General features: G+C 61.1%; 1 protein-coding gene across 1 annotated transcript; it reads right to left on the bottom strand.

The window, feature by feature from the left end:
- Positions 1–1988: 1988 nt before the first annotated feature.
- SHISA4 (shisa family member 4) lies at positions 1989–5117 on the bottom strand. Its single transcript, XM_023632529.2, has 5 exons — positions 4844–5117; positions 4490–4661; positions 3572–3705; positions 2678–2845; positions 1989–2470 (listed from the first exon to the last, which is right to left on the bottom strand). The coding sequence occupies exons 1-5, from the start codon at positions 4914–4916 to the stop codon at positions 2424–2426; spliced, it is 594 nt and encodes a 197-aa protein (XP_023488297.1). The 5' UTR covers positions 4917–5117; the 3' UTR covers positions 1989–2423.
- Positions 5118–12653: the final 7536 nt, after the last annotated feature.

Here is a 12653-nt window from a genome sequence, read left to right as displayed (position 1 = left end):
CTGCTCCCTTCTGTCCCCCTCCTGGCCCCTCCCCGACAGCTCTCCCCCTTCTGCTAACCTGCCCCTCCTGGCCTCGGTGTTTTCCACCCCCCGCACCTCTGCCCTGGCTCTCTTCCTGCACCTGAACCCGGTCTTCCCCCTCTGAGCCCTGCCTCCCCCCCAGGGCTGAGCAGACCTTGCTGCCCCAAGATCAGAGGCCACTTGCTTTCGTGTAAAATGCTCCTCTTCTCCATCTCGGCCTCCCCGACCTCCCCTTCCGGTCCTCAGTGTTCCCTCTCGGCCTGGCAGGACCCCATTTACACCATTGAGACTCCAATCGTTGAGGGGGGGGGCACTGCTCTTCCCATCCTCTACCTGCCTCCCCTTGTAGGGTCCTCCCTGGTTTTCAGGGGTCCTAGCTGAGGACCAAGGTAATCGGGAGGGGCGGGTACAGCCCTATGTTCCCCTGGTGATGAGCAGATGAGATGGGGTCACAGGGAGCAGCTTTGGGAGACATATCGGGGTGTTGCCCTATTTAAGGACCTAAAGAAATGTGAGAGGGGCCTCCTCTGCTTGGAGCAGGTGAAAGCTCCCCTCTGTCACGGTTTCCTCCTTTTTCTTAGAATCCTCTCATTTTCAGGGCTTTGCAGAGGTAACTCACTGGAAATGTTGGAAGGGGGCATTCCACCCTTCTGGGAAGCAGCTACGGCTGGGATAAACTGCCTGCCCTCCCACCTCAAAGCAGTTTTTAATCGGCCCCAGGTTGTGGATTCTGGCTGGCATGGCCTCGCATTCATTGACACCTTGTTTCTTAGGGAAACCCAGAAACCTTATCCTGCAAATCTCTTGTACCTCCCAGCTTCAGACTGGGCCCCAAACCTAGAGATGACCTGGTGACCCCTCTCCTAAAGCGTGAGGCAGAACCTGCAGCCTGGAAGCCAGGACACTCGGCTGGCTCCCGCCTCCTGGCCTCACCCTCAAAGGGAAGGGGGATTTGCAGCTGGGGCCCCAGCTCTGTCCCCAGCAGCGTTAGCTTCCCGTGTGTCTGGGTCAGTCCAGGGCACACTTAGGGCCCCTGAAGATTTCGCTGGGAAGGGAGGAAACTGTGGACCACGGCAGAGCTCTGCCCACAGGGGCAGTTTCTGCCCCCGGCTCCTGCAGCAGCTGGCCCAGGAGCTCCCCCTCCGGGCTGTGTGACAAGAGCCTCCTGGATACTATAGGTGGCAGAGGGCCCTGGGGGTGTGGTTAGCACAAGGGCCACATCCAGAACCCAGCGGGAAGACAGGGCTGCAGGAGCCCAGAGGCCTGAGGAAACCTGAGAGGGCAGGCAGGAGAGAGGGCCTGTGGCAACCAAAGGGAAGGGGGGAGGGGCTGGGGGACAACGGAGGAGGAGCCAGGTGGTTGGGGGTGGCACTCTTCATACTTGAATGAAAAACCGTCAAACTTCCTTCCCTGGACCTGTCGCCAGACAAGTCCTGGGAGCTCAAGGACCGTGTCCTCATGTCCTCGTGTCCTCGGGGAGCAGGGCAAGCGGAGAGGGTCTGGCTAGATGCCCAGGCAGTTCTGGGGGGGGGGGCGGACACTGGCCTGGGGGACCTAATGCTTTAGGGTCCCCTGATGACCCAAGCAGCGGACAGAAGCCCCTGCCCCAGTCTCTCAGCGGCCCGGTCCCCACCTAGCCCTCCATCAGGAGGGAAGGAAAGACCATCAGTTTCATGGACATAGTCCACCCTCACGACAGCCCCGAGGCGTTCCCCCATTCCGTAGACGAGGAAACTGAGACTCGGGGACTCAGGGAGACGGCGGGTCCGGGAGCTTCTGTGCTGTCGGTGGCGCTGGCCCCTAGCGGGGACTGTCTGTGATGCAGACAACCATCCTCTTCCGGGGGTGGCCCAATCCAACTCGTTGGCTTTGGGAACCAGCCCCAGGAGCCATCCGGGGTGGTTCCGCTGAAGTGGGTGAGGGCGTGCTCTGCCAGTGTGGACGGGCCCAAGGATGCGACGACGGAGTGACCTCTTTACAGCTTTAATCCCGCAGGCCGAAGCCCTGGCCAGTGGGGCAGCAAGGTGGGGCTTCTGCCCACTGCTGATGGAGCCCCCTCCACCCCACCCCAGCCCACAGCAGGCCAGTCGGGGGGCCCCGGCCTTCCTGTGGGGCTCCTGGGAGTGGAGGGACTATCAGAGAGCAGGGGCTGTGACCCGGCCTTTCATGTCCTTCCCTTGCCCCAGTAAAAATAGTCCACCAATCCCAAGCGCCCCCCACCCTCCATTCACGGCCAAGGTCCAGCTCAGCTCCCGTTCTGCTTCCCGGGGCTCTGTCCCCTCTCATGTTCAGGGCTGGGCTTGGTCTGGGGCCTGGAGCATGGAGGACCCCTGCCCACCCCCAGGGCCAGCCGCAGATGCAGGAGGGTTTGACTGAGGGGCAGCAGAGACACGGCCGGGTCCTCAGGCTCCAGGGTAGGAGGGCTGTGGTGGCATATAGGGGGGAGGAGCTGAAAGCCAAGGAGACAGGAGGAGGGTCAGGGGTGGCATGGGAGGCTGTGAAGTAACCCCCAACCGCGGGGCATGCAGGGTCCATGGGGAAGAGACAACTGGAGCTTTCCAGCTGGAGGCAGAGGAAGCCCACCCGGGAGAGGGCAGGGAGGTCCCAGTGCAGCAGTGGGGGCAGCAGGAGCTGGGGCTCCAGACGGCTCACTTACCTGCTGGGTTGTAGATCGGGGGCCCAGCCGGGTAGGCTGGGTACTGGGGAACAGGACCACTAGGTGGGTACATGAAGCCAGGCTCTGGGGGTGCAGGGCCAGCTTTGGGGTCCTGGGGGTACGGGTACACTGGCTGCACTGGGATGCCTGTCATGGGAATCTCCTGGCCTAGGTGGGGGACAAGGAACAGCACTCAGAGCTCCACCTCCACGGGGAGCCCCCTCCTCCTGCCCAGGAAACACAGTAGGCACCCCTGGGCGTGGGCCTCTGGCAGGGTCCAGGCTGGCCACCTGCTGCCTTTGTTCCCAGACCTCGCTTGACAGAGCTGAGCAGGGAGCTGTGCCCGTGAGCCCAGCGGTCCAGTCTGTGTTGGGCACATTATCCCCTCAGCAGGTTTCAGAGGCCTCATGAGCCCGAGAGCACAGCCGGGGGACTGTCCCATGTGGGCAAGGGGAGGGCAGCTCCAGCGGCTGGTATCTTGTAATCTAGCAGAGCTGCCACCAAGGGGGTCCTCCCCATATCCCCCGTGTGTTACCGTTCCCATGCCCCTCAGGTTTGGGCATAGATGCAGTCACATGGCAACACTCAGGCATGCATTCCATGTGCTGGAGCACACCCCGTTACTGCTCACCACTACACACCCCCCATGTACTCACTCAGAGTCACGTGCATGCATACACCCACTGCACACACCACATGCTCACCGTGCACTTCTGAGGATCCACGTGCGTGCACGTACACGTACCCACGGTGCCATGTTCACATGTGCCCCTGGCGCATTCTTATTTCTGGGGTCTCATGCTGGCAGGTGTGTGTACACAGAAGCATATCCCTCTACAGAGCTCACACTCTTGAGGGCTCTGGTGCCCCCCTGGGGCCCAGGCCCGTGCATACCTTCAAACGGGCTTTGCAGCTGCTGGCGCCGGCGGTACAGGTAGCAGCAGGAGCAGAGGAAGCAGCAGATGGTGGTGGCGACCACAGCCACGAAGAGGATGACAGCCGAGGCGATGCCTGCTATGGTCTTGGGACTTTAGACAAAGGACAGGTCCTGTCACCTTCCAACACTCGTGGGAGGGCGTCCTCGGGATGCTGACCATAAAGCTGTGCTCCTGCTCCTGGCCAGCAGGGGCCACAGCAGCTAAGGTTGGGGTTCCTTGTGGGGCTCTGCCCGGTCCCTGTGGAGGAGCTCTTAGGGGACCCCCACTTCCCCTGGGGCTGTGCTGCCTGGCAGGGGTGTGGGGTGCCCCCCACCCCATTCTTCCATCTGCAGCTTGATTGGTTAGACTTACAACTGAAAGGCGCCTTAGAAATAATCTATAGCTTTCTTCCACAGCCCACTGCAGTCACAGTGTCCTCATACCTGTTTTATATATTAGCGGTCCCCTTCAAAAAGAAGTTTGGAAACCACTAATTTTGGCAACCCCTCATTTTACCAAGAGGAAAGCATGACCCACGAGGGGAAGAGCCTTCCGCAGGATCGCACGGCTGGTGGGACATGGGACATACACCTGGGAACCATGCCTGCAGCTCCAGTCCTCCTGCCAGAGCTCCTCCACAAAGCCACACTGCACTGTTGACCTTGCACCCTCCCCCCGACACGATCTGACCCCACCAGGCAGAGGCTCCAGAAAGAACCTGGACACCTCGGCCAGCTCAAGCCTATGATGGCCACCAAGATGCCTTTCCTGGAACTCCCAAGCCTCAGCACTCACGGCTGGCTTTGTCACCAAGCTGGAGTCCCCGGCTGGGCTCGGAGCCCAGTGGACAAAGGGGGGGCAGGCCCGGCAGCCCTCTGGAGTGGGGGCAGCCCACCTGAAGGCCAGGCAGTGCTTCTGCTGTCGCTCGGTGATGAGCAGGCTCAGGTCCCGGCAGCAGTACCGCTGGTGGCAGGTCCCGCAGCAGAAGGTGAAGAACTCGCAGTTGAAGCCCGGGTGCCAGGAGCCGTTGCGGTCCACGTACCACAGGCAGTCCTCGCCGGCCAGCGCTGCGGGCAGGGGGCGGGCGCCAGTGGCCACCAGGCCGGCTCCCTGGCCATCCTCCCCCGATGGTCCTCGGCCCCTTCGCCCCCGGGGCCTGAGAGCTCCCGTGTCTCCACGGTAGGGGCCTCCGTCCCTGCGCCCCGGACCCTTCCTCCTCCCCGTCCGCAGCCGCCTTCGCACCCCTTACCTGGGGGGACCCCCAGCACCAGGAGGGCGACGACAGCGAGCGGCGCGGCCCCACACAGCCCCGCGGGCCGCATGGCGGGGGACGAGGCCGGCCGCCAGGAGCGGGGGCGCAGGACCGGGAGCGGGGGCGCAGGACCGGGAGGGCTCAGGAGCAGCGGCGCAGGACGGGCTCGGCCGGCCGCCGCTGCGGCTCCTCTGCCGCCGCCTCCGAGGGCGGGACTGAGGCCGGTCCTCGGGGACCCTGCCCCCGACGCGCCGACCGCCCCGCCCCGCCCCGCCCCGCCCCGCCCCGGCCACCCGCCGGCGACGTCCACCCGCGCGCCCCTCCGCGGCCGGCGCGGCCCTGCGCCCGGGTCCCCGCTCTACGGGGCTCCTCCCGTCCCGACCACCGGGGGCGGGCGCTGCAGGCCGCCGGCTCTGCGCCGGGGAGGCCTGGCCTGGCGTGGGCCCGCCCCCCGCCTGGGCCCAATCAGCATCCCGGTCCCCAGAAGCCCTGATCCTGGTGCCATCTCCTCATGCCCAGGCACATGGGCCAACCCCGGAGGGGCAGGGCCGGCCCTTCCCCCGTGCGGGACCTCCTCTGTCCAGTGTCCAGCCCAGGACGTCCTGCGGGGGGAGGGGGTGGTGCGGGAGCACCCCGCCCCCACTCCCAGAACACAGGCGCCCATTGACGGGCAGCTCAGAGCGGCTTTGTCCCCGGCCCTGCCCACAGGCCTGGACCCTGCCAGCTGCACTGGCTCTCTGAGATGGCCACTTCCCCTCCGAGTGGACAGCGCTGGCACGCACCAGCCTATGGCCTCAGCGCTGGGGATGGCAGGCCCACCTGGGGCCCATCCAGTTAGAAATAGACCCCTTTCCCCGTGAAAACCCCTCTCCTCGCAGAGCACTCCGGCAGACTTGCTGCATTAGCCAGGAGGGCCTAGGGAGGGCGGGGTAATGGCAGTGGAGACAGTGTTTTATGGTGGGGGCAGTCACCTCTGCACATAGTGAGCCCGAGTGTCTGGGACTGTGCTCCACCCTGACGAGGACCACAGGTCAGACCAGGGGGAAATCAAAAGGCTCCCTTCCCCCCTGGCCAGGTCCAGCCCTTTCCAAAGCCCTTGGAAGCTCCCCTCACTGGAGCCCTCCTCAGTTCCGCCAGCCAAGCGAAGGTGGCAGGTGCTCTTATCAACCCCATTTTACAGACAGGGAAACTAGGACATGGGGGAGTTAAAGGACTGGCTGGAGGGAAAGGGCAGAGGTGACGGCAGGACTCGAGTGCCCTCAAGCCAGGTGGCTCCCCATCCTCAACAGCGCACAGGGAGTCCTTCTGGGGTTCTGAGGTGAGGGGACCAGGGCGGGGCACAGGAGGCCCAGCAGAATCTCAGCAGGTAAGGGAAGGTGAGGGAGGAGCTGCCCCATGCTGGGCCCTGGGGGTGCTGGCACAGCCCCCCGGCAGAGCAGGCGGAAGGGGAGGACCACTCCTGCCCAGGACAGTGCTGGCCGTCTGATGCACCCATGCAGGGCAGGGCTAACGCAGCAGCACAGCAGCATCCCTCAGGCCGCCACCCCAGACAGCGTGCTCATTCCTCCGTCGTCCCTTTCCCTGACCACAGGCTCCACGGTGCAGGACCAAGCGGCCTCGCCACAGGCACTCAGTCATGTTGGTTGACTGGCTCTCAGATGGAAGGCTGTCTCTCTTGTCACCATGGCTACGCTCCCACGCAGACCCTGGGGCCACCTGACCTCTCTTCTTCCTAACCCCTGCCCTTCAGCCCTTTACTTCCTCCTCCCTCACCAGCTTCCTCCCCACAGACAGACAAAACCTCACATCTCCCCTTTAAATTGCTACAAAACTCCATGCCTCCCAAAGCTCATCCCTTTCTGTCTACCCTCCTGCTTTTCTCCACCAGTCCCCTCAAGGCTGGTGCCCCTGGTCAACTCTTTCAGCTCGCCATGACACCTCGCTCTCACCAACATCGTCAGTGGACTTCTAATCGTAAAATCCTAGGATGACTTTTCAGCCTGCGGGATGGGAGGTGATTCGACCAGGACGGAGGGTGAGGGTGGGCTGTGGGCAGGCGGGAGAAGAGAGGCGGCAGCGCCCGGGAGCGGGCACTCCCCAGCAGGGGATGCTGGAACCTGGAGTCGGAGAGCTGGGGAGTGAGGAGGAGGCTTGGGTGGAGGGTTCGGGAGGGGCTGGGGGTCCTGAGGGTGGGTGTACACATCTTCAGGCCTGCAGGGGCTTCACTGGGCCTTCTCCGGGCCAGGGCATGCAGGAACACCCTCCCCTGATCCCGCCAGTCTCCCGGCCCCAGGGAGGGGAGAGGTATGCTCCTGGAAAAGGGGAGGCAGACAGTAATCTGTGACCAGAGGAGACACAATATGGACTCTGCCCATGGCAGGCTCTCCCCGGAACATGGGAATGAGAACACCAGCAGCTAACACGGCAATGAGTTTGTCCCATCCTACAGATGAGGACACGGAAGTCGGAAGGAGTTAATTCTCCCAGCTCACACGGCTGGGGTTTGAAATCGGGCTTTCGGGGACTTCAGAGCCCAGTCTCTTCCACTGCACCACCTGCCTCCCCTAAACATAGTGTGTGATGCTCCGTGCCATCCGGGCATATGGAGCATCTACTCAGGAGACAGACGCCCAGCCCTTATCCCCAGCTGGAGTCTGTGTGGGACGGAGGGTAGTGGGGTTGCTGGGGTGGGGAAGGGCAGTGGGGGAGGGGGCTAGGCCCACGCTGTGACCCAGTTTGGGCTGGGCCTGGCTCTGCTGAGTCATCTCACTGCGGGGCTGAGTGACCAGCCAGGGCTCCTCCCAAACCCTTTCAGGCTCTTCAAATCCAGCGGACTGAGAGCCTGGGCACTCCTGAGGCCCCCTGCCTTCCCAGCCCAGGGCCTGGAGCCTCCATCCTCCAGAGGGAGAATTGCCCTGGGGGTTGTGTTGAGTCACTCTGAGATGAGGGTGACTCCCGTCCTCTCCTCTGCTGGCTTCTTTAAGAGGGCCCTGCAGGTCACCCCGCCCACGCCCTCCCCGTAGGCCTGGGCTCCTCCAGACCAGTCCTCACACATTTCTTTCCTCCAAGGACCCTGAGTCCTTTCCTCTGTCTGATGTGATCTCGTTACACCCGCTCCAGGCAGCCACGGACACACCGTTCTCCTCGCAGTCCGTGGCTGGGGAGAACAAGGCCCAGGAAGGCGCCAGGACCTGGCCCAGCTCTCATGGCTTCACTGGGGACGAAAGGACCCAGGTCTCCTGGCTCCCAATGCCCCAGAATAAACCAACATTTCTCTGGCATCAGAATGGTTTTCCTGGTGTCTAGCTTTAGTCCTTCTTGCTGTAAATCAGTGTCTCCTGTGTTTGTCCTCTGCGGGGGGGGAGGGGGGTTCCAGGGGTGGGTGAAGGCCAGTGGGACCAGCCTCACTGCTGCTCGGGCTCCTGGAAAGGAGCACTCCTCCCCAGAGGGGTCCTCCGCACTGCCTTTGAACAATTACCTACCCCGGAACGCCAGGCCTGTGCTTCTTTGCAGTCCCAGGGCAGTCTGGGCAGAACTGAGGCAGCCTGGGCCTCAGGAAAGGGGGGTGGTAACCAGGCTAGCCGGGGTGGCACCTGCAAGCAGCCTGCCCTGTGTGGCTGTGGGGGCAGCAGCAGTCCAGGCCGCCAGTGCCTGGCCTCAGGAGCCTGGCACGGCCGGCGGGGCAGACAGGGAGGGCCAGGGTATCTTTAAATGGCACCTGACGCAGGCTGCAGCTCTGCAGTGTTATTTTGGGATCTGAGGGTAAGAGGAAGAGGGCCCTGTTTACAGCTCTCCCCTCTGTCCCCACTCCCTCTCCCGGGAAGGCTGTGGGGACACAGGACACAGCCCTCAGCAGAGCCTTTTTCCACCTGGGGGTCCCTGCCCTCGGCCATCTGCAGAGATGGGCACTGTTGGATCCAGGGCAAAGGGGCTTTCTCGGCGAGGCCAGCTTTGTGAGGGCAGTTGAGGTGGTGAGAACGGCGTCAGACGGGGGCATGGACTAACGGCAGCCAACAGCACTGCTTCCACGAGGCAGCACCTCAGTGCTCAGCACTCGTTGACCTGAACCCTCAGTCCCTCCATGGAACAGACGCTAGCACTGTACCTGTTCTGTGGATTGGGAAGTGGAGGCACAGCTGATTTACGCGGCTTGCCCAAAGTCACCCAGCTGATACATGGCAGAGCCAGCCTCAAACCCACGCAGCCTGGCTCCAGAGTTTACGCTCCGAACCCCTAACCAGAGTCCTGCTCTGCCACTTCTGGCTCTGCACACTTGGAGGAACCAGCTGCCCCTCTGGTCCCAGCCTCCTCACTCATCAGTGACCATGGTTCAGTGGAAACCCAGAGGCCCAGCTCAGCTGGCGGGGGTGCCTTGGTCCATTCTCTCCCTAGTCCGTGGAACAAGAATCTACGCAAGGTCGCACGGCAGGTCCCCAGCAGGAACCCAGCCCTCCTGCCTCCACACGTATCTCTGTGCTCTTCCTCGTGAACGTCCCTGAGTTAGGGATGAGGCAAGGGAGCCGAGCCGGCAAGGGACAGGAGCAGGTATGGATCTGCCATCACAAAACCGGGCGTGACGAAATGGACATCTCTCTCCTGTCTCTTCATGGAGTTAGATCAGACTGAGTCTCCCCCCACCAGCTGGGGGATTCAGTCTGTGGTTGTTATGCTTTGTTCCCCTCCAGTGTCGGGCACAGGTCCTGGGGTCTCTCACAGTGCCAGACACTCAGGGTGGGGCTGCAGGTCGCGCCCACTCTGCTGTGCTGATGAGAGCCCAGCGGTCTTGGCCTCTGGGCCCAGGCACAGGGACCTTCCCCGGGAGCCTGGACGCCAGTGTCCGGCCTCCCCAGACCCCCACGCAGCCATTCCCCCAGGAGCTTCTCTCACCCCCAGTGCTGTGCCAGGACCAGGGCACGGCCCGCACCACTCACGGGCCCAGGGACTTCGTTCCCTTCTTGTCTTCTGGGACCTCTCCCCTTTTTCCTCTCCCTCTCTTCCGCCAAAACCCTGGGCCTCATCTCAGTTCACCCCAGCTCTCAACAGAGGACCCAGAGGCCTGGCTGTCCTTAAGCAGGCTGCGTTCCACCCTGCAAAAGCAACGAAGAGGAGGTGCAAAGAATCTGGCTACGTTCTCAGGACAAGGGAGGAAGACCTAGTGGGAGCACAGGGACACGTGGGTGATTGATAACGCACGCAGGGAAGTACAGGGAGACTGCTTAGCAGGTGGGAGGAGGGGCTGCAGCCACCTCCGGCTCCTGTCCTCTGCCTGCAGGCAGGGCTGCAGCCCCTCCTCACGGAGCTGTGCTCCCTAAGGCCCTAATTTAGCAGCAGCATCTGTGAAACGTGGTTGAGTCACTCTAATCCAGTGAGTCAGGGAGACTGCGCCAAACATAGCTGCCAGCTATGGAGGGCGGGGCACACGGGAGGAGACGCTGTCCCCACCTGTGTGCTTTCATGAAGTCACCTTCAATTCTAACCACAGCCCTGGGAGGAAGGTCTCAGTCCCCAGTGTCCCAAGACACTGGCCCCAGCCCCCTCGCTTTCCAGCTGTGTCATCACACCAAGTGAGAGCAACTCAAGTTAGGACCCCAGCCTCCGCCGTGTCAGCATTTCAGTCTCCTCTCCCACTCCTCCTCTCCAGTTACCACCTCGTCCAGGCGCTCGGCTCTCACCTGGACTGTGGCAGCTGCTCCAGGCTGCGCTCAGCCTCACCGAGGTCCCGGCTCACCCTCCTGGTGCTATCTGGATCGACATCAGAGTGCTTTCTAACAGGCAAACCTGGCCATGTCACGTCTCTGCTTAGTCCTTGAGTGGTCCCCCGCTCCCTGGAAAGGAAGAAGCCTGTGGCCCTTTGCCACCTGGCCCTCACTTGTTTCCAGCTGACTTCTGGCCGAGAGCCCCATGAGACATCTATTCAATCCTAACCTGCTTACAAGCTCTGAAAACGCCGCTCTGTTCCACGACAGTCTTTGAGACTTCCTCCTCTGGGCACATCCTGACCCTCCCCCCCCATCAGCCTGGCATCACAGACAGGGAAGTGGCAAAGTGCTGACTAGACTGGAATCACACACTTGTCATGTTCACAGCTCTGCGCCTCAGTCTCACCAATCTGTAAACGGGGTACACAAAATCACCTCCCTTTTAAAGTTATTAGACCATCTAAACGAGACAATCCAAGGACAACTTTAGGACAGTCACTGGCATTTACTAAGTGCTTCTGAACTCTCGGCAGGTGTGGGTGTCGTAAGGGCTCAGTTCCAGGTCGCCTTCTCCGTGCAGCCTTCCTGACTTCTTCTCTGGCTCCTGTCCCCCGTCCCTTGTCTGGGCAGCTGTGCTCACTGCTCTCACGGCACTCCCCACACGCACTATTTCTGATCCCTGCTGGACTAGCTCCGAGGGAAGGGGTGAGGCCTCGCCAGCACCTAGCACTGGCCTTGCATGTAACAGAGGTTTGATATTTGTTGAAACGGAAGAGTGACAGAGAGTAGCCAGATGCTGGCTCCGTGTTTATTACGTTTATTGGCCACCGGTCTGCCCGGCTGGAGCAGCGGAGCAGGCCCTCCGCTGTGCACTGCCACCCTCCAAAGCAGCGTCCATTTCCCAAGTCTTCTCAGCTCCTTCCCGCTGCTTTCTCCGAACACGACGTGGGCCCTCCCCTTCCCAGTTTTCCTCCTGCAGATGGGCTCACCACGTAAGGGAGCCTCTGCTCGATCACCAGGATGGAGCAGAGCACTCCAGGGGAGACAACCTTACACACTACCTTGCACAATCTGTGCCCCACGCCCGCCTGGGGCTACACTGGGGTTCTGTGAAGACATGAACGGTTCCTGACGTCACGAGCACTTATCACTGGCACACAGACTTCTCAGCGAGAGCCCCTCTGTGTAATCCTCGACCTTTTTCATAGATACTCGTCCATCCACATTTTTTGAAACAAACTTACACTTAGATTCTGTCCATTTTTACTGTTTGTACAGATATTTGCTTGGATCCTAACTTGTCATTCTTCCCAAGGGTTTCCTGCTATCTAAAAATTCAATCAGCATCTCCCTTATCTAGTACCATTTCTTTCGTAAATGGCCTCAAATTCTCTCCTGGAATGGGTAAGGCATAAAAACCCCTCCCCAGTCACTAATCCAGAGGAGGGGCCCAGGACAGCACCCTGGGGCACATCATAAATCAGCCCAGTGGGTTAATTTGTAGTCTGATCGTTGGTGGCCAATTACCAACTTCTCTAGCTCCCCACTGCTGACTTTACTATGTCCAGATTTTATCCAGTCTGTTAACAAATCTAGACAATGAGGCCAGTTTGGCATCACATGCTCTCAAGTTCACAATGAAAATCAGTTGAAGCCCAGTGACCACTTTATCCTTCTTAGCGCCCGCTGGGGCCATCTGTCGGTTCACACTCCCCAGTCAACCTCATTCCAGGGGCAGTGGCTCTCCATGATCAGTTTCCTTTCTTGGACTTTTACCTCTTTTCCTGTCTTCTAGTGTTTCTCCCGTTTTGCCTTTGATCCTCTCCACTAAGAGCTCAGCAGCCTCGTGGGGAAGCCCCTGGTGTCCCAGGTGCTGTTCACCAAGTCAGGAGACCTCGAGTGCTGCTATCCCTAACTTGTCTTATCGTGAACTTCAACTCCTTCCAACCAGTTAAGAGCCTAAAGCTAGCTTTCTCTGGCCAAAGAGACGGGGGGACAAAACAGCAGCTGGAGTTTGACTTCACGCCGACACCACTGGCCACCAGCTGATCTTTTCTTCCAGCTCTCATGCTGGATGTAGTCTCTGAACCCCTTTCCTCACCAACGGA

Source organism: Equus caballus, chromosome 30, assembly GCF_041296265.1.
Source record: "Equus caballus isolate H_3958 breed thoroughbred chromosome 30, TB-T2T, whole genome shotgun sequence".
Taxonomy (NCBI): Eukaryota; Metazoa; Chordata; class Mammalia; order Perissodactyla; family Equidae; genus Equus; species Equus caballus.
Note: the sequence above shows the minus strand (reverse complement) of the source record. Positions and strands in the feature narration are given on the sequence as shown.

Coding starts and splice junctions, on each gene's coding strand:
- SHISA4 (XM_023632529.2), bottom strand. CDS start 4,916: ATGCGGCCCGCGGGGCTGTGTGGGGCCGCGCCGCTCGCTGTCGTCGCC. Junction 2,846..3,571: donor GCTGCAAAGCCCGTTTGAAG/GTATGCACGGGC, acceptor TCCCCCACCTAG/GCCAGGAGATTCCCATGACA. Junction 2,471..2,677: donor CCCGATCTACAACCCAGCAG/GTAAGTGAGCCG, acceptor CTTGGCTTTCAG/CTCCTCCCCCCTATATGCCA.